At 37.4% G+C, this 21,852-nt stretch overlaps 1 protein-coding gene across 1 annotated transcript in view; it reads left to right on the forward strand.

Moving 5' to 3' along the window:
- Nucleotides 1-21,852, forward strand: part of tenm4 (teneurin transmembrane protein 4) — a 193,892-nt gene that overhangs the window by 145,567 nt on the left and 26,473 nt on the right. The window contains 8 exon segments of the mRNA XM_043259601.1: nucleotides 109-369; nucleotides 2,506-2,795; nucleotides 2,883-3,026; nucleotides 4,897-5,112; nucleotides 5,115-5,145; nucleotides 11,238-11,470; nucleotides 13,040-13,194; nucleotides 20,260-21,137. Of these exon segments, the coding sequence (XP_043115536.1) occupies nucleotides 109-369; nucleotides 2,506-2,795; nucleotides 2,883-3,026; nucleotides 4,897-5,112; nucleotides 5,115-5,145; nucleotides 11,238-11,470; nucleotides 13,040-13,194; nucleotides 20,260-21,137 (2,208 nt within the window).

The following is a 21,852-nucleotide window of genomic DNA, read 5'->3' on the forward strand; positions in this document are numbered from 1 at the left end:
GGGATTGAACCCAGATTTAATAACCTGCAAAGCTAACATTTCTAAAAAAGATTACGCTATATTCTAACATTAGTGTAAATGAATGCTTCATGTCTCTTATTTCCTCAGCTTTGACCTGGTGAGTAACGGGGGTGTGGCTGTAGCCCTGAGGTTTGAGCGCGCTCCGTTCATCACCCAGGAGCACACCTTATGGTTGCCGTGGGGACGTTTCTTTGTCATGGACAGCATCGTGATGAGACACGAGGTCAATGACATCCCCAGCTGTGACCTGAGCAGCTTCACCCGTCCCATGCCCATTGTCCTGCCTGCCCGCTGTGCGGCGTTCGCTGGGACCTGCGTCGAGAGGGGCAACATTGTTCAGAGATTCAGGTGATATAGAGAGCTATAGAAAGGATGCGATAAATTTGTTACAATCCATATTGTATATGACTGCACAGTGGTTGTCCAATTTAATGCATCAAATTTTAACCAATCGAATTTCTAAATCTAAATCTAAATCCCTCCCCGTATAATTTGCCCCACTTAATGTTCTGGAAAATACAAGTTACGAAGTTAAAGTTGGCATGAAATGAAAATTTTAACTGCATGTTATTGATCTTACTATATGCGATTTATATATGCATGCATTTATTTAATTTATTTCACCATTTTGAATTTATAATGATAGGACATGGATTCAAGCTTGGGATACATGTAGCACAATGTATTTTTTTGGTAACTACACTTAAATGACAGACTTCTAGAATGGTTTATTATTTTGGCCTCTTAAACACTTTTTCTAACAATGTGTTTCACTCAGATGTACGTCATAATATCTGTAGCTATTTCCATTTTATTGTGACTTTAATTACATTTTGATACCATTTTGTGTATTTAAAATGGCTTGTTTTTGTTTTGCTCTATCCTAGTCTTCATTTTAACTTTTTAAGATTAATGTTTTTTTAACAGCCTGATTCTTGTTTAGTCTGACAGTTATAGACCTTTCAAAATTCTACGGCTGTCTCAGACAGATGAAAAAACGTGGTAATTTGCCACAATTGATCCCAGACTAGCGCTGCTTCGTAATGATGTTCTGATAGACAGCAGGGGCAGATATTGGGAAATGTACATCAGAAGGGAATGGAGGAGACTCTGTCTCGGGTGGCAGTCCTGTGATTTTTATCTCCTGTGTGTAATTGGGCAGAGATACACAGTCCAATTTACTACGCCAGACATTTTCTGAAGAACGATAATTACATTTAGACGAAAGCAGCATGGAAGCTTTTTGAGTCCGGCTCCTGGAGGCACTCCGCAGTCGATGTTGGGGGGAAAAAAAAAATCTGTGGTTTGGACTTGAGTGACTGTCATTCTGGTTTACGTTTTTTAATGTATGTTAGTGTGTCTATAGACAGATAGATACATTTTAATACACATATGTTGCATCGATAGCTCTACTTGTACCTGTGTGCCATCTTCCTAATTATTTTGTCGTCTTCTTTGGTTAGCAAGATAAATGAGTCAGCCTCACATGCATTGTGCTGTCTGGGCTATTAATATCAGCACAAATCTGTCCCATCCCAAATCTTCAGGCAGTTTATTCATGCACAGTTACATGTGCATCTACACACACCCACACACAGAGTTTTCACAGGTTTACAAACGGAAACGTCTATGGAGGAGCTTTTCTTATCAGTGTTTATTGATGCAGTAACGATCGGTTGTGTTTATTGGTCAGCTTTGTGCTAGACTGCGATAAAGGAGCGATAGGCTGAGAGTTAATGAGAGCTCTGCAGTGAGCAATGAGAAACCTCTGAGCCACTAAGTCTCCGAGCTGACTTCCTGTGCAGAAACAAAGGTGTTGTTAATGATGCCTGTGTGACCTAGACATATGCATTGCTTTTCACTGAGTAATTTCTTCACTTCTGATGATAGTTGAAGGTTTCTGGGTCACATCTCAACCGAAAATGAAGGGTGGAATAGTGAAAATTATGTTAAAAACATTCAGGTGGAACTATAGTTGTTCTGGGGAAATTCACAGAACCTACAAAGTGTGTGCGTATATATTTTGTGTGTGTGTGTGTGTGTGTGTGTGTGTGTGTGTGTATATATATATATATAAAGCGCATGCCAGCAACACTTAGACATATAGTGGTCAAGTCAGAAATTTAAAACCAAGTGAATAATACTGTATATTTCACCTTTGCATTTTGGTGTACAGGGTTAAAAGATACAATACAATACAATGTAACATAATATAATTACAAAAATAAAAATATATTAAGATAAAATAAGATTTCTTTTTTTTTTCTTTCTCTTTGAGGTGAAATATGCCCTAGATTCACCCAATAATTAGTATTTTTTTTGCACTGTATAATAAATGTCTGCTGTGAAAAAATTAATTCATTCTCATTTGCGCATATACCGGAGATGCTAAATAATGCAAACACTTCTCAGTAGGGTGCATTCCCCACAAAATTAGCAAATTTGTTACTGTTTGCTCTGTTTTCTTGTGACTAATATGAACAGTTTCACTTCTCTCTCTCTCCAGACCCTCCAGGAGGATGTGCGGATCCCAGGTACAGATGTGCTTTTGAGTTACCTGAGCAGCCGGACATCCGGGTACAAGTCCCTCCTGCGCATCACCCTGACCCATTCCACCATCCCGTTCAGCCTGATGAAGGTGCACCTCATGGTGGCCGTCGAAGGAAGGCTCTTCAGGAAGTGGTTCTCCGCTGCACCCAACCTCTCCTACGACTTTGTCTGGGATAAGGCAGATGTCTACAGCCAGAAAGTTTATGGACTGTCTGAGGCTTTCGGTAAATGGAGAATAAAGTTGTCAGTGTCTCATTTCTTAGAGCTGTTGTCACTCAAGTTCAAATATGTTTCTAATTTACTCCTGCTAGTGTCTGTGGGCTTCGAGTACGAATCCTGTCCGGATCTCATCCTCTGGGAGAAACGAACGGCCGTCCTGCAAGGATATGAAACCACTGCGTCCAACCTGGGTGGCTGGAGCGTGGACAAACATCATGCTCTGAATATCCAAAGTGGTGAGTTAGTACATATAGAAGCGTCTTGCGAAGACTTTATAGAGTATAGCACTTTGTGCAATACAAATTCAAATTTTATGCAATACAAATTCAGATCAGTTCAGCTGTGATTTCTGTATCTGACAGGACCTTATTGGTGTTGAACAGGTCAATTTTCCTATTGTTGCTGAATTGTCGCTGAAATCAGTGATTGTGTAAACTGCTCCATTCGGTTCCTGTCAAGTATTCTTTTTTGCCAGCGCACTTATCTCAGTAAATGAGGCATGCTTGCTGCACAAGTGTTAGGAGCCCAGGTGGCAGCTTGGTCTGTCACTAAAACCCAGCGAAGTTCACCAGAGGACTTCTGGGAAAATTTGCTCAAATTCTTCAATTGTCAACTCTCTCTTATATTCTTTCCCAAGTGAATTTGCTACCATTTTGTTTACACTTGTTTTTGATGTACATTTACTCTGTTTACGCATTTTTAACAGACAGTGCTTCTCCTTGGCTCCACACTCACCTGTGTAATTTCAGCACTAGTACATGCCAGAAAAATTAAACAAGGGGATAAGAAGAGTGCAATACAGATTTCCATGAAGGCTCTGCTGAAAAGGTTTTCAGCACCTGAATGAAACTTAATCACACTCATGTAAAATAAAATAATTGCTGTGCAATAAGAATAAGGCTCTCCTAAATCTGTAAAACAGAAAGTAAAATGTAAGAAAAACACCTAAAGCTGTAAATCAGAAAGTTTTTATTTGTACACACTGAAAGCGAAATCACAAATTTGTACACCTGAAAGAAATCTAATTGCGCTCAGGTAAAATATATATATATTTTTTACACTGAAACTATTCACAACACACATGGAAAATTTCATGAGGTTATGCTAGAAGTTAGAAGTTATTTTTTTAAATATAGTGAATCACTCTCTGTTTTTTCAGATTTCACATTTTGAAGGCTTACTTCCCCCTAAAATTTAAATGGTGTCATTAATCACTTACCCCCCATTTGATTCCAAACCCATAAAAGCTTTGTTCTTCTTCAAAACACATTTCCAGTTATTTTAGATGGACCATTTCATACTTTTCATACTCAAAAACGAGTACAGATCACTCATTTTTGTTTTTCTAAAACCAAAATTGCCAGATTTGCTTTAAAGCTTCAAGGAAGTGCATTCTTTCAATTGAAAGCCTTTTACACAGTGAAATTTGTAGTCAATTTTCGAGCTTGATGAGAATAAGCTTTTGCATCAGCTCCAGTAAACCCACCTGCATTTCCAGCCAATCAGAATGGGCGGACTGGAACCGCTGTTTTTTAGCATCTCTCAAAACACAGCATGGTTCAACAGGTGCTCAGGAAGAAAACAGTGCACAATGAAAATCACCGAAAATTGAGTTTCGTAAACTTTGCCACTCTGCCACTTTTGAGAGGCGTTTACGGTGAGCAGAGATTCATTGAGGCATGCCGTGGAGATTCAGATTGACTGTGATACTGATAATAAGAGGAAGTTGTCTTTCATGCTGTGACTGTGGACCTTCTCTTGGCTGTAGGTTCTGTACAGAAGCATCTGGCTGTGCGAGTGAAAAATAACTCCTTTCGATAAATGAATTCAGTTCCGTTTAGCACATCTCGATCCTGCTGGTTATTTAACAAAATCCTTTCTCAAGCGCCGGCAGCCATCCCGTAGCTATGTGACAGAGAAAAGCTCCATACAAATACATTTAATGTCATTAAATTTGAGCAGAATTGAATCAGTTTTAAAACCTCTGCTTCTCGTATCCGATAAAACCTGTTGATTTACTGCAGAATGAAGGATGTTCTGAATGGATTTGGGAAAATTACAGTCAGGGGACAAAATGCTTATAAATTCTCTCTCTTTGGCACTCAGGTATCCTGCACAAGGGTAACGGCGAGAACATATTCATTTCCCAGCAGCCCCCTGTCATCGGAAGCATCATGGGTAATGGGCGAAGGCGCAGTATCTCCTGTCCAAGCTGCAACGGGCTGGCGGACGGAAATAAGCTGCTCGCACCTGTAGCTTTAGCCTGTGGGTCAGATGGTAGTCTGTATGTGGGGGATTTCAACTACGTCCGTCGGATCTTCACCACGGAAATGTCACGAGTGTCTTAGAGCTCAGGTTTGGCATTCTGCATGTGCACAGATACACAAACATTCGCATACCCACCAAAATGACAAGTTGTTTTGTACATTGTATGTTAGATAAGTTACTCACAAACCAAAAGACATGTAGAACAGGTTTAATGTTACTTGCCTTTTACTTTTAAACAAATAGTTTACGCAAAAAAGAATATTTTAATGATGGCAAAGACTAGGTTGGATTTGTTCCACAGAAGAGCGTAAATGATGACAGCTAAAATTTCATTAATCTTTACTTCTAACCCAATAAGCACACATGCATCTTCAAAATGACTGTTAAAGAGCAATTAATTAATAATTAGTGGTCAAAGTTATCTGGTAATCGTTTAAAGAGTAAATTTGCATTTTATACTTTACAAGCCACAGTATCCACCTGGATGCATTTTGGAGATTAATTAACAAACTCTATACATTACATTTCTAGATGAAATAAAGAAAATAGACCTCTAGGCCACATTTTTTTAACTGGTTTTGCTTCAAGGCCCAGATTTCAACCTAGATTAAGTATTGTTGCAAGAATGTACTAAACAATAAAAAAGTGTACAATATAACACAGGTTTTGTTTTTAGCTTTGTGTGTCTTTTGTCACACCAGTTAAGAATCATCGGCCTAGCCTACGTACGTATGTGTGCTATGAGGGAATCCTTTCTTTTTGTTATGATTACAGTATATATGCTTGTAGAACTGTAGTAGTAGTGAAATTTTACCACTCTAACCTTTTCTCTGTGCATTAATGCATGAATTAAGTACTAACTCTTTGAGCTAACCTATTTTCCCACTTTCTTCTTTTCATGCTGCTCTTGGTAAAAACAGAAATAAAGATTTCAGACATAGGTAAGAGCTCTTCTAAAGAGTCATACCATTTATGATGATGAATGAACTTCAGCTAAATGCTCTATAGTCTATTTTTGATGTACAGTTGCTTTTGTGGCTGTCTGTGGAATGCACATAATGTGTTTTTCGTAAATGAAGGCGTACCAAGGAGTGCATTAAAACACATCCTCTCCAGATAGCAATAAAATGGCCAGTGCTACGACTGAGCTTTGAAATAGCACTGTAGATCAATGGAGACCAGTTTGATGCATGGGTAAACTCTCAAAGTGGGTAACTGCAACAGAGGAAATGCTTAAAGAATTGTGTACGTTAAGGAAACCAGAGTCAGGGCACATAATTTGAAATGTCAGACAGGAAGATGGAAAAGCGGTTACCAGCTTAGCATAAGCCCGGTATCAGCGTTTTAAATATTTCTCACCCTCAGGGACTCGGCTTCCTTAAAGAATATAATTACCCACCCTCCCTATTAGAAGTACCCATGCTGCATTACCCACAATACAGTATGATATTTCACCCGATGACAAATTACACATTCAAAGCGCCGTCGGATCTGAATACACAGTTCGTTAACATGTTTGATTTGACAAATGGCAGCATGGTATTGAGGAAAAAAAAAAAGCATCAGTCATCAAACTTCGATCTAAGCTTTCAAATATAACACACATTCTCCCTGTGGTGCTATGAACCCTTAATATGGGATGCGTGGCACAACCAGCTGTGGGTTTTGACAGGCAGCAGTGTGACAGCTAACAGTATGATGCTCAGGTATGACTGACAGGATATGAGCGGGTTCTTGGTGAGAGGTTGGGTAAATTCAGGACACCTGTGAGCTTCAAAAATGCGCTATCCTTCATGATGAAGTCTCTGTTTAACCCTGTATCCTCGGGTCGCAACTTTCCTGTGGAAGATTCAGTAAAGACAAGCGGTGGCATCGCGCATCATGTCGCTATTGGATATCGGCACTTGTGCAGCGCTGCGGTACATGGCTAAATATGGTTTACTGCATATTTGCATTGATAGCTGAGCATTAGCACAGTAGTTCGGACAACAGAGAATGTAGTTTAAGATATTTTGGATGAAAACTGGGAGGCTTGTGACTGTCCCATTGATTGCCAAGTAAATAACCTTTTAACCTATAATCCTTTATTCAACAATTTGTCTACACTGTGTCTTAAGTTACCTTAAGTTTAAAACGTATCAACAGTGATTAAATAAAGGACTAGTGGTAGAATCGTGTATAGGACTAACATAAAATGTAAAACATCACAAAGTTACAGACGCACATGTGCAAACTATTACAGTCGCAATACAATGTCAGAATGCCATTCCATCACTGGCTGTTGCTTAAAGTCCCTATTCCCAGGTATTCCCTATTCCTAGGAGTTTTCTTCTCAGAATTATGGCAATTAATGCAGCTTAAACTCTGCAGATCTGTGACCCCCAGGAACCGAGTTGAATTATGCATTTGTGTCCGTCAAACTGTCTAAAAAGTAACCAAGCAAGTCGGTTTCTCTCCTAAGGGTGGCTAAATGGTTTGTAGTGTTTTTGTAGGCGCTGCTTTGTATTATTGGCCTTGAACCAGGTTTGTGTTGTTCTTTTGATTGTAAAAGTTGTGCTTTGGGCTAAATCACTTACCGGAACATGTTCCAATAATTTATTTCAGAAATATACCTTTGTAAAAATGACTGCTGAAAAGGCCAAAATCATATTTGCAGCTGGAAAAGAACAGTCTTCACTGTTGTGTGAAAACAAATAAAGGCATCTCAGTGTTTATGTATGTGCAAACTGACAAGAGAATAAGGCTAGACCATGATCTCTCTGACATACCCGCTGACCCCTTTTCCACAAGAGTCGCTCACCTCCATCGTCACAGCAACATGCTGAAAAATCCAATTATCCTCCCCAGACTGGCTTTAGTTGTTGAATATAGATGGAGCCTATGAAGGTCAGGGTGTTCTCCTCATCACAGAAAGCACAATGCCGCGTGCTTCCAATAACACATTGTACAACACAGAGACTGCAGGGACTGAAAACCATCTTCCCGAAGGGTCACGCCCCCCCTTGCAAAATGGGATTGAGATTTTTCTTGACAAACCCGTTTTACCTTCCTTCCAAACCGAGGACATCATTCAACATGGTCAGTAGCCACACAGTGACGTGCCAAGCCCCAGGTCAACCGAAGCAGCCTGTTTCCAGCGATCTTCTGGAAGGTCAGTTGTCGGTCTGAATAATAGATCGAAGCTGACAATGCTGCAGACCTGCCGCTTTTCCTTTCCACACTGTAGTGATGGGCCACTGGGATTTGGCACTAACAGCCACAGAGTTTCAGGGGAACATGTTACAGATTTGTATAATCGGTTATGAATGGACAGGTTAGGTGTTGAAGATGTTATTTGGCAGATGTGTGTTACAGCATTTGCTATGGGTAGTCATCTCTATCCTAGTCCTACCGACTTAAAGTTTTTGTTGTCTTTATTAGTAATGATGGCAGATGTCATTTTAATACTGAAGGTTGCTTCTCTGTTGCAGTGGCCTTTAACCCTTTGGGTTTTGAATGCTGATCAAATTAGGTTTTAGCAATGGTTTTGACAGTTGCATATCAGAACATTCACTGCAGCTAGTGATCTCTAGAGTAGACCTACAGGTCCTTTACGAAAGTTAACCGTGGTTTTACTGCAAATAAAATCAGAAAACCAAACCACTGTAACCACAAGTCACGCATGGTTTCCTTATATTAACATAAACTATGGTATTTGTAGTAAAAATGTGGTTATACAAATGGTAATCAGTAAAAATCTATGGTTAGTACACTTTTACCACTTTAAAACCATGGAACATTTCCATAAGGTGTGGTGTAGCTCTTTCCATCTTAAAAGAAACAGCATATGTTGGTGCTGGTTTGAGCGGGTTTAAGTTGGTCATTTGATCGCTTAAGCTGGTCCTTTGCTGGTTTATGCTGGTCCTAAATTGGTCTGTGTAGCTTAAGACCAGCAAAGGACCAACATAAACCAGCAAAGGACCAGACATACCTAACCAGCTTATGCTGTTTTTTCCAAAAGTGCAGCAAATATTTTCACTTAATACTTTTTCATCTTGGTGGGTTTTTAATATGGATTTAAGACAAGATTTTAGCGATTGTGGTATTTAGCAGATATGTTGCAGCATTTGCTTAGGCTAGTCATCTTGTGAAGCCTGAAGTTTTGCAATGACCTTTCTAAGTTTAAGTTTTGAATGCTAAACTTTAGGCAAATTAGATGTTAGCAATGATGGAATTTAGAAGATAAGTGTTGTAGCTTTTTGCTGTGGCTAGTTATCTTGAGAGTTCTAGTGCTAAAATGCAAGGGGTTATGCTTTATACAACGAATATTTTTCACTTAATATTTTCATTCAACTGATGTGACCTTTCTCACTTTAATTTCTGAATATTTATCATTTGACAAGTTGGTTGTTAGCAATGACGCTTTATAGCAGGCATGTGTCACAGCACAAGCATGAAGAATGCTTTTTACATAGCATTTTGTTCTCATTATTTTGACCTTTTTCACTTTCTCAAGTTTTAAATATGGAGACAAGTTGGTTGTGTGTCACATAGCATTACGTTGGCTATTATCACTAGCATGCTAACACAGTCTTATCAGCCAAGTGGCACTTTTTACAAAGAATATATTGTTCAATTAATTTTCTTGCTGTCTTGAATGACCTTTCCCACTTAAAATTTCATTCAGGATTTTAAATGCTAAACAGACGTTGGCTGTAAGCAGTGATAGTTTTTGGCAGATATGTGTCTTCTCATGTGCCGTGGCTAGTCATCTTATGAAGAATGCTTTTCACTTAACATTTTTGTTCTCATGCTGTGACCTTTCTCACTTTGCTCAAAAACAATTAACCCCTCCAAGAAGACACTATTCCAGAAAGGCGAGAACGTTTCACTTTTTTTTTTTTTTCTTCTGTCATGAACAACTACTGAATATTCACACATTTTCACAAAAGCTAACATTTTTCATGAGTTGATTTCCACCTTTTCTGAAACACATAAATCAGCCAGTAGATTAATTCTTTGTTTTTCACTGTACCTCGGCTGATGAAAATTGTACAAGCTTGAGGTAACATTTTAAGGTGAATGAACTTTATGATCTAGCGCTATCCTGTGCAAGTCATCCACATTTCACCGCAAGCAGTCTTTGACCACAGATGCAGCCATTGGCAAAGCTATAATTAGAGCATATCACAAATCAACGTGAAAAGTGTAAAATTGCAGTCCGGTGCCTAACCTTTCTATCATTTTCTCAGAATGTGATTAGTACACTATAGAGAAGAAACTCATTACGTTGCCTCCAGATTGGATGTTTTTTTTATTCCGTGGTGATACCCTCTCTAGCCTGATTGGAGCAATTTTGTTGGGCTTTCATGTTCTTTATCCCCCTGTGTGGTTGTGAGGGATGACTTCGACTGTCTAGCTTTACCATGTAATGGACTGTTTTTTCGGCCTTTGGGCCATTTTTGCTCCAGGAATACATAATGTGTTTAGATAACAGCTCTAGACCACATGTATCTCCAGAAGAAAGTTTCCCTGTAGGGGAGTTGGTGGCATACCTATTTGAATGCGCACTGGCAGCACATTAGACGCTGGACCGACTGCATTAACCACAGGCTTGACACACACTACATGCATTTCTATATTTGGAATGAGAGTACATGCATACAGTAAAAGATTGATGCGAAGAGGACATGGCAGAGATGTCTCAAGCTATGGCAGTGGATCAGTCAACCCTTGATTCGTATTTGCAATGTACATAAACCCTCACTGCAAATTCTCATCTCTGAGGCTATTCGTAATGCATGGATTTAAACGTGATGCATGATTCACATGTTACCATGTCAAAATGTTTCAAAAGCCTGCTGTTTTATTGCCTTACTACATTATAATTACAGTTACATACATTTTATGAATTAAAAATCTGGGTTAAACATTATTTTAAGGTGTCCTTGTTAGAGTGTAATTATACAATTAAGTGCAGAGTAATTAAGTACGTGTACTTGCTACAGTATATGGTTAAGATTAGGGTTACTTGCATGTGGGTATGCATTGATTTTTTTATGATTTTTGTTATAATAATACATATGTAACATTTGTAACCTTAAAGTGTTAGCAAAATGTGAAATTTTCAAACTAATTCTATATATACTTGTACTTTACACAAACTAATTGTTTTTCTTTGTTTGATTTTTTTTTTTTAGCAATAGTCCTGCGCACAAGTATTACCTGGCTACTAGTCCCGTTTCTGGGGCCCTGTACCTTTCAGACACCAGCAGCAGGAAGGTGTTTAAAGTAAAATCTCTGAACACAGTGAAGGATGTGGCAAAGAATCTAGAGCTGATTGCTGGCACAGGCGATCAGTGTCTACCCTATGATGAGACGCGCTGCGGGGACGGAGGCAAGGCTGTGGAGGCCACACTTACCAACCCTAGAGGTAATCCTCCATATATATATATATATATATATATATATATATATATATATATATATATATATATATATATATATGAATAACGATTTATTTCAGAAACAGACAGTGATTTTGGCATTACAGTTTCAATTTTCCCATCATTCCCATTAGGCTATGAACCAATTCCTTTAAATTAAAGATGCTGTAAGCAATTTGGGCTATTTTTCTTGAGGCGCACATACTCTATCCAAAATGAGCTTCCTCCATATATTCGCACCAGTACAAGCCCTAAGCTCCAAATTCAGAGCAAACCCCAAAACCACAGCATGAAATTGATAGCAAAACCTGTGGTTTGCATACGCTTGTCAGTTTTCCTGTATAGAGAGTGCCCATTCTCGTAGTGAAGCATATGTAGTTCTCTGAGGGAATCTTTGGGTGGCTACAATTATTTTTCTTTTGCTTGCACCAACACAAAGCAATATTATAATGGCATTTCCTAGTCTGTTTTCCATCGATTTAGAGTAAAGAAACATTTGTGACCGAAGCTGTGATTACCGTTGCATTATAAAATGCAAATGAAAGATGACGTACCCAGTGCCACGTTTCCCTTTGTCGTCTGCAGTGATGCTGAAATGATTCACAAGCTCTTAAATAGCTTGAACTGCACCACACGTATCTCTCTTCCCCAGGATGCTCAAAGCCGGGTTGTTGTTCCTCAGACATAAATAATGAATTTACCCATGAATTTTTTTTTTTATTAGACTTCTGGCTTCCCATTGAGTATGTTAATTCTGAAAGACATGCATTCTGTTCCGTCCTTACAATTATCACAATATCATTACAACTTTATTTATTATTCCTTTGAGTATGCGCTTAGCATAAACATACTGTATGTAAATTCCTGTTGATCCTGTTTAGATTAGTTTTTTTCTGTTTTGTTTTGATTTGTTTTATTTTGTTGTTCTACTTTCGATTTGATGTTTTGTTTTGATTTGTTGTTTTCCTCTTGATTTTATTAGATTTTTGGTCTTTGTTTAGTTTTAAAGCTATGCAGATCAGTTCACATCAAAATGTAAAAAAATATATTTTTAAATTCTCATTATTGACAGTTATCTTTAAATTCCTGTATTGTAATATAGTTAATGTTAATATACAGCAATTTATTTATTTATTAGACATTGACATTTTTTTTATTCACATTTAGGCATATTAACTTCTTCCATATCATTTATTTATTCATTTGATTGATTCCCATAAAATGTTAGTAATAACTTGTAATATATTATTAATTGTAATATATCATTTTAAATGAGATTATTTACATTAGCAACAACAAATACTACTACTTATCACTTTTAGTGGTTTTTTGTTTTTGTTTTTGTGTTTTTTTTATTATAGAATTACATTGTAAATAAGTGTGTGATGTTACAAAAATAGGCTTAGTTTTCTATTAATAACATTTTTCTAATGTATTTATTTTTGTATGTATTTTATCTTCTTGATGGCCATGTAATTCAACTAATTGTTAATCATGTAAGATTATTCAATCCTCCCAGCAGAGATCCATTCTCTTTTTCTGTCTCTTGTCTCCAGGCATTACTGTGGATAAGTATGGCGTGATCCTCTTTGTAGACGGCACCATGATCCGCCGCATCGATCAGAACGGTATCATTTCCACGCTGCTGGGCTTCAACGACTTGACCTCAGCACGACCCCTGAGCTGTGACTCAGTGATGGACATCTCACAGGTGGGTAGTCTTCTTGTGTTCCCTCTGCGGCTTTCTCACTCATCACGCTTCTTTATAAAGGCCGGTTTATGGCAGGATTTGTGAAAGGCCAGCACGACTATACTGTTCTGCCACCATGTTCAGCATAGTCGTCATGTCAGCCTTAGCGAGGGTGAAGGGTTACAGCTGACATCTCTTCAGGGCAGGTCGGGGGTCATTGTGTTCCCTTGGGTCGTGGTAACCCAGATGCTGCCTACAGCTGCAGGCCTGCGAAACCCAGTTTCAAGCTGACCTACAACCTGAGTGACAGAGCTGCTCCCTCCATCCCAAAAACACACTGGCATACACGCTCACAGAGACACGCGCTCTCTCGTCACCCTAGGCACTGTTAACCAATCCAAATGTTACTTGTCACCCCAGGCAAGGGCGCTGTGCTGACTGCCATCTCTAAAGTATCATTTTGGGATACAACACTGCCCTAGAGGTCCAGACCTGGAGCTTTTTAGGCTGCTTTGGTTTTCCTTTATTTTATTTTGCCTGCAACTTTCTCCCAGTGTCAAGACAATCAACAATGCCCGCGGTTATAATGACAAAGAAAATATTGTTGACTGCAATAAGCTTGTGCCTTGATTCTATAGTAAATGTCTTCATTGTGTATTTCTTTACCTAGTCTGGATGTAGCAAACTGAAATGTTCAGTGGCTGATTATTTCTCAAAAATAATCAAATAATATTAAACAATGGCTGTATGATTTTGAGGTCTGTCTTTCGCACTGAGGACAACTGAGGGACTATTATGCAACTATTACACAAGGTTGAAATGCACACTGATGCTCCGGAAGAAAAAAAAACCATGCATTTAGAATTGGGGTATGAAAACCTTAAAGTAAATGTACCTTGTTTTGATTTCTGCAGCCTTTGAAGGACAGTACTGAATGGAAAATGTACACATCTCCATTCTTTTCAAAAGGTCTTAATGCATTGTTTTTCCTTTTGTAGTGTGTGTGTGTGTGTATATATATGTATATATATGTGTATATATATATATATATATATATATGTATATGTATATGTGTACATTACACATTATGTAATCATGCACAAGAAAAGATCATTTAAAAACAGGATTCATTTTCTTTATTCACTTTTTTTTGTCACTTTTGGACCAGGCAATTTCTTGACAGTTTTTGTGAGACGCACTTTACAACCAATGAAATTTAATGCATGTTTTGATGGGTTTTTTTTGACGATTCTTGACAGTATGAATATCATAAATGGAATGAAATTAGAAAAAACGTGCTATAGACCAACACAAGAATTATATTTAAGCTTCTGGGTTTGCTTACATATATCTGTCCAGCTTACGGTTTGCTCAATAATGCCTCTGCTGCCTGACTGAGAGGCTTTATTTTGCTGAGAGGACGTGGATCACTGGGGAGACGACCTCCAGCTGCACCACAGAGAAAACCTCTCTAGCCTGAAACACACACACACACACACACACACCCAGAAAGACCACTGCAGTCCCAGCCTCAATGATGACAAATCACACCAGCTTCTGCCAAAGACACTCAGACAGTAAAAAGCATCCATTAAAAATGCATGTGCAGCACACGCTCACTGCATCAAACACGCCGCCGCATTACTTAAGCCTGCTGCTGCCACACTTTTGAGGGCTCATCTGAAGCCTGTTTCCTCTCTCTCATACACCGCCTGCCAATTCTCACCTAGATCCAACAAAAAATATCATATTTTTTGGTACCGGGTACCGAGTTCATTAACATGAGATGCTCTTTAGGTCCCGATATCTCCGCTTCCAATAAGCCCCCCTTGGAAGCTTCAATACTGTGATGGCTTCATTCCTTTCCACTTTCTATTCAGATCTTGCATTCAGAGCACACCTCGCATTATATTCCAAATTTGTTTGCCTTTCGGGCAGCGCAGGCACCCTGCACGAGCGCTATGAATTTGAGACTTGGCAAGAATGTTTCTTACATTGGTTTCTGGAATAAATATTCTCCTCATCCCCTGGTGAACATAGAAATATGGTGATAACTGTACATTCTTGGAGGAATTAGAGTCTTTTACTTCAGTGATGGTTATTTTTGGTATGCAATTCAAGGGTTAACTGGGGTTTGGCAAATTTCACTATAAAAAAAAAAAAAAAAAGAAAAAACATACTGGGATTTGATAGTATCTGTAAAATTCTTATTTTGTTCCGGTTTGACTGAGTATTTATATTAGTTTTCATATTATATAATTAGTGCTGTCAAATGACTAATGTGAATAATCTCATTTAAAATAAAGGTTGCTATTTACATAATATATATACTGTAATGTATATTTATTATGTATATATAAATACACACAGACATACAGTATATATTTAATATATAAACGTATGTATATAAATATGTCTGTTTATTTATATTGCATAATTACACATTGTATACACATATACTATGTAAACAAAAGCCTTCTTTTGACAGCACTATAATAATATAACAATATTATAGAATATTATCCAAAATAAGTCTTATAATAGTGGCACAATGCACGCAGAGAGTATCCGAGTTGTGTTTGGGTAAAAGATTTTAAAGTAGATCTCCTATGCTCATTAAGGCTGTATTTACTGGATTAAAAATACATTAAAGCAGTAATATTGTGAAATATTAATAGTACTGTTGTCTGTTAGAATACATTTTAAAATGCAGTTAATTTCTGTGATGGAAAAACAGATTTTTGACCTGACACGATCCTTCAGAAATCACTCAATATACTGATTTACTTCTTAATATATATTTCTTAACGTTATTTATCAAAGTAAAAAAACTGGTATTTTAGTGTAAACCATGATGCTTCCTTTTTTCAGGATGCTTTGATGAAAAGAAAGTTCAAAAGAGCCCCGTGTATTTGAAATATAAATCTTACGTAACCTTATAAATGCCTTCACATTCACTTTGATGAATGCGCCCCTTGCTAACTATTCATTTCTTCAAAACAAAAATCTTGAGTAGAGTTTGAGAATGTTATTCATTTACTTATCGATTCAGGCCATTGTAGTGTAGTAACTAAAGAGTTTGAGGTGGGCGGAGCTTAGCGAAAGGTCAACTCTGCATCCCGTTTGCAATCTCATGAATTTAATTGGAATTTAAATGGTGCGCAACCCCGTTATCTACAGCAACGGCTGCTCCAAAAACAGCATGACATCAAAATAAGCGAGCGATTATTTTCCTTTTTATGACGTGAATCAAAATTGATAAGAAACGTTGCGGTAAGAACTGTATTTTGGAAAGGCTTTTTAAGATGCAAGCTGGCTTGCTTGCTTTCGGACAAGGTCAAGCCTGTGTGTTCTCATTACGCGTGCTTCAGCGTATGTTGAAGGATTTAACGGCAGCTGTTCTAGTGTTGGATTTACGAGGGTGTGAGCCGTTTATTCTCTCTCACTCTGTTAGTGCGCGGAAGTGTGAGTAGATGGAGAAATAGAGATGATACATCCTGTCTATCACTCACTGAGGTATCAAGTCCCCCCCCAACACACACACACACACACACACACACACACATCCACACAGGCGCTGAATATTCAATCAACACTGTTCAGAAGAAAATGGATTCGATAAACAAAGAATTACCCTGATAACTCAAAAACATCAAGACATCTGTTCAACGAATGTGTTTTTGTCTAGAAAGTCTTATTTTTCTTCCTTTCAATAAAGCAAGAGGCAAAAAGCCAAAAATTCCTGAATCAACATCCTTTCTGGGTCTGGAATACAATTTGTAGCATTAAGTCATCATCTAATCGTATCCTTAAAGTGATTGGTGAGTTAGAACACTGCTGAATCCCTAACCCTGGACTTAACCCTAACCTTACAATCTGATTGGATGTTGGCAGCGTGGTTCCAAGACCGTAAAGTCTTGGAACTACAAAGTGTTATTTAAAGTGTTACTTCACCCCAAAATGAAAATTTTGTCATTAATTACATGTTGTTCCAAATCCGTAAAAGCTTCTTTCGTCCTCTGAATTTAAGAGATTTTAGATGAAAACTAGGAGGCTTGTGACTGTTCCATTGACTGCAAAGATGAATTAAAATGGAATTAAAACTATATATATATATATATATAACTAGTTATTCAATAATTCTGCACCTTAACGTCATCGTATCAAAAAGTGCACTGAGGTAAGTATTTTTATGAGACCAGGTTGGATTAATTAAATTTTTTTTTTTTTTTTTTATCTTGGGGTGGAGTAAACCCCTATAAGGTGTTTATTAGATTTGTACACACATATTTAAACCAAATGCAATGCTTTCCAGATGATGTTCTTTCACTGACGTCTCGTTCCTTCAGTGATTGTTTTAAATTGGCATTTGGTTTCGGTTAAAGCCTATCCCTCACCACCTCCGCTTCTGCTCTGCCACTCCATGATGTGTTTTATTATATTAATCCCTTTGCCGTGATAAGAAATCTCGATATCATGTCATGTGTGTGTGTGTTGTAGGTTTCAGCTCGAGGGAGATATCACTGACCGATATCGAACAGAACACGGTGACTCAGTTAGGCAGTGAGAGTCTTCTTTCTTCAGGTCTTACTGTGACTTAATCGTATCTTAAAATCAATGCGTGGTGCTACTTAAGCCATGGCAGTGGCTGTGGCCAATAGATTACTGCAGACCAGCATCCAGGAGGCAGTTTGATATAGATCAGCTCAGGGTGTGGGCATCATTTCCAGGAATGAGGGCAGAATGGTGTATTGAGTGCTATGTTTTATGTTGTTGAGGACTTATCGGACAGTCCAGGATCTTCAGGGTACTGAAATCCTTGCACTTGTGAGATCAACTATAATTTGACTCTATTTTTTTTTTTTTTTTTTAGTTTCTAGTTCACATGGCCATTGCAGCTTTTATCTGCAAGTTTTTACCTAAATCATTTTGTTACAGCCTAATTGTCTAGATTTTTCTTTGCATGGAATGCCAGGATGTAGGCAAGAGCCTCTACTTTGGACTATTTTATTTTTATTATTTGAATTAATTAATGTATTAATTAATGTATTTGTTTTACTAATTACTAGTTTTTTGGTGTTGTTGTTTTGTAATTAATGCTAAATTATATTTGCATTTTTATATTTCATATTTATATTTTTTATTCAGTTAAATAGGTTTTTTTTTTTTTTTGCTAGTTATTTGATCATACCAAAAGTTGATATTTATCCCGACTTGGGTTGAAAATAATAATGTTTTGTTTTGTTTGTTTTGTTGTTTTTTATTTATAATTAATGGACAAAAAATGCATTATAATATCATATGTCATCATTATAGCGTAAATCTGTACAACACTGTACTTACCGTTGCATTATGCATGCTGTTTCACATTCAACTTTTAAGAATTAGTAAGCGCTTTGCATTCTGTAGCCGTCTACTTCATGTAGAAATATTACCCATATCTCCTCAGAGTTTCCCAGATATTTAGAATTATCAAGCAGTATCAAGAACTATTAAATATTAATTCCAAATTATGCTCTTTAATATTAAGTGACTGTCAGAGTCTGCAAAATTAAGTTTGCAGCCATCTCTTTTTTTTTCGTTTAAATGCCACATCTGCTTGCTTGAGTCTCTGATGAAAATGTCAACATTATGTTTTTCTGTCTCTTCAATTATAAACAGTCACATTTAGGAATGCATTATGAGAAAGTCATCGAACTTTGAAGGCAGATTTTAATGCGCTACATTAATCATGCTATTTACATAGTTTTTCTCACTTCTCCATAAAAACGACATGTCCCAGTCGATGGCTACAGATTAGTTTGCGACTTTTATGTAACACTTTTAATATTAAGCTCAGCTTGGTAGCTTTTTGTCTATTCTCACAGTGCATTAAAAGCATCTTTTAATCAGCCAGCCTTGTTAGCTTGCCAAGAACACTATTGAAATAAGACACTTCATACTCGGCCCCTAAGAGAGCGATTACGGTCCCCTAGTGAAGAGAGGGTCTTTGCAAATTCACCAGATTCAATCATTTCTACGTTAAAAGCCTGCTGTATTATTTTCAGAACAATAAGTCATAATTTAGGCGGCCAAGCAGGAGGCAGCAGGTCTTGTTTGATACGTGTGCCACGTTTTATTTCGAAGGTCCTGTTCCCCTGCTGCAGTCGCTTTTTCTATTTTGAAATTAATAAGCCAAAACTAGAAAAAGACATCCGCGTGAGGGGTGACAGACGCGGTGCAAGTATGATGTTTTGGGTTTAATTTGATCATTTTACTCACTTTTCTTTTCGCCATTTCTCTTTTTAACTTTCGTGTTCATCAGATAAAGCAGCCTCAGCTCAAGAACTGTTTGTCTTCTGCGGCAATTGTGACCTATTCAGAGCTTTTTTTTTTCCATTGTATTTGCTTTCCATTATTAATGTAGCATCTGGCATTTGTTTTCGCTTCCTCCTCTGTGGAAAAAATGTGCAAGACTCACTCTACAGACAGAAACATAACTATTTAACTTTTTTTTTTTTTTTTTTTTTTTATAAAAGTATCTCGCAAGCTCAGACGTCAAGTGTTTCTCAGTTTTTAAAAGGACCTTTACAGTAAGCAACAGAGATTGTGTCTGTAATAGAGAAATTAAATAATTTTTAAATGTAAAAAATATTTTGGTGCACAAAATATCATCGTTGTCATCATCTTCAGTAACACATGCGAAAATGATGATCAAATCATCACCATGACTGTCTTCTTCTTCTTCTTCAATAAAATGTGCCATAAAGGGGACTTAATTTAAAAATATGGATTCATTGTTATTATTAGTAGTAGTATTAGTAGTAGTAGTAGTAATAATAATAATAATAATAATATCATGTCACAAAGAGGATGTTTTATACCAGTTGCTAAATATGGAAACTTTTTTCATATTGTTTTAAATTAATAAAATGTATGTATGTATATATGTATGTGTATATATATATATATATATATATATATATATATATATATATATATATATATATATATATATATATATATATATATATATATATATATATATATATATATATATATGAATCTAACAAAAATATAACAGTTCATTTTTTCCTTCTCCCATAGGTGCGTCTGGAGTGGCCCACTGATCTGGCTGTGAGCCCGATGGACAATTCGCTTTATGTTCTGGACAACAACGTAGTCCTGCAGATCTCAGAGAACCATCAGGTGAGGATTGTAGCAGGAAGGCCAATGCACTGCCAGGTACCCGGCCTGGACCACTTCCTAGTCAGCAAAATTGCCATCCATGCCACCTTGGAGTCCGCCAACGCTCTCGCCGTCTCCCACAACGGCTTGCTTTACATCTCTGAGTCAGACGAGAAGAAGATCAACCGTGTGCGCCAAGTCTCAACCAATGGAGAGATCTCTCTGGTCGCTGGTGCCCCCAGTGGCTGCGACTGCAAGAACGACGCTAACTGCGACTGCTACTCAGGAGACGACGGCTACGCCAAAGATGCCAAGTTAAATGCACCCTCCTCTTTGGCGGTTTCGCCCGACGGAGAACTCTTCATTGCCGACCTGGGTAACATACGTATCCGATATGTCAGGAGGAACAAAGCGTTCCTCAACCCGCTCAACATGTATGAGGTTTCTTCGCCCATTGATGACGAACTCTACTTGTTTGACGTTAATGGGAGTCACATCTTCACTCAGAGTCTGACCACTGGAGACCACCTGTACAACTTCACCTACTCTGGCGAAGGTGACCTGAGCAGCATTGTGGACAAGAATAAGAACAAAGTGACCATTCGTAGAGACACAACGGGACTGCCGCTCTGGCTGATGGGTCCTGATGGCCAGACGTTCTGGTTCACCATTGGAACTAATAATGCGCTGAAGAGTGTTGCTGCCCAGGGTCAAGAGCTTGCCATGATGACTTATCATGGAAGCTCAGGTCTGCTGGCTACAAAAAGCAATGAAGACGGATGGACTACTTTCTACGAGTGAGTATGCTTTCTGTTTACTGTTTTCTATACTAAGGGATGATAACTTTTTCCATGGCACATCAAGTGTAGAATACGTCATACTGCAAAGAAGGTGTTTTAATTTTTTAATCATTTTAATTTATTTTCCAAATTTATCTCAGGCAAGGTGTATCATTTGTGAGAAGCATTTATAAACCAATTTTTTTTTTATATTAACAATAAGGTTTTTATAGATGGATAGATAGATATAGTGAGGAATAATAGAACTTTAATATTTAGATTTTTGAAATTGAATATTACACATAACACACAAATAAATTATATTTGTACATCATTGTGTTTTTATTGCAAATCCTTTTTCTATTTTCTGTTGTTGTATTGTATTAAATATTTTTATTTAATATTGTAGCATATTTACCAGTATATTTAATATTTTTTAATTATATACATGTAATATTCAAAAATCATTTACATGTATATGTTATTTAAATATTAGTAATCTTACATACTAATTATTATTATTAATTCTAAAATTTATATTTTATTTATTTGTTAATGCTAAATGTTTAGAGAGAATTACTCAATTTAAAACATCCTTTTCAATGCCCATAATTCGAGGTTTATCTTAAAAAGACAAATCTGGTTTTGGTTGCATAAAGAGTTTGACATTCATCACTGCATACTTCACAGCGAGCTACACACTCGACTACTGGAAGCTAAATTTACTCTTGCT

Source organism: Puntigrus tetrazona, chromosome 15 (assembly GCF_018831695.1).
Source record: "Puntigrus tetrazona isolate hp1 chromosome 15, ASM1883169v1, whole genome shotgun sequence".
NCBI classification, from domain to species: domain Eukaryota; kingdom Metazoa; phylum Chordata; class Actinopteri; order Cypriniformes; family Cyprinidae; genus Puntigrus; species Puntigrus tetrazona.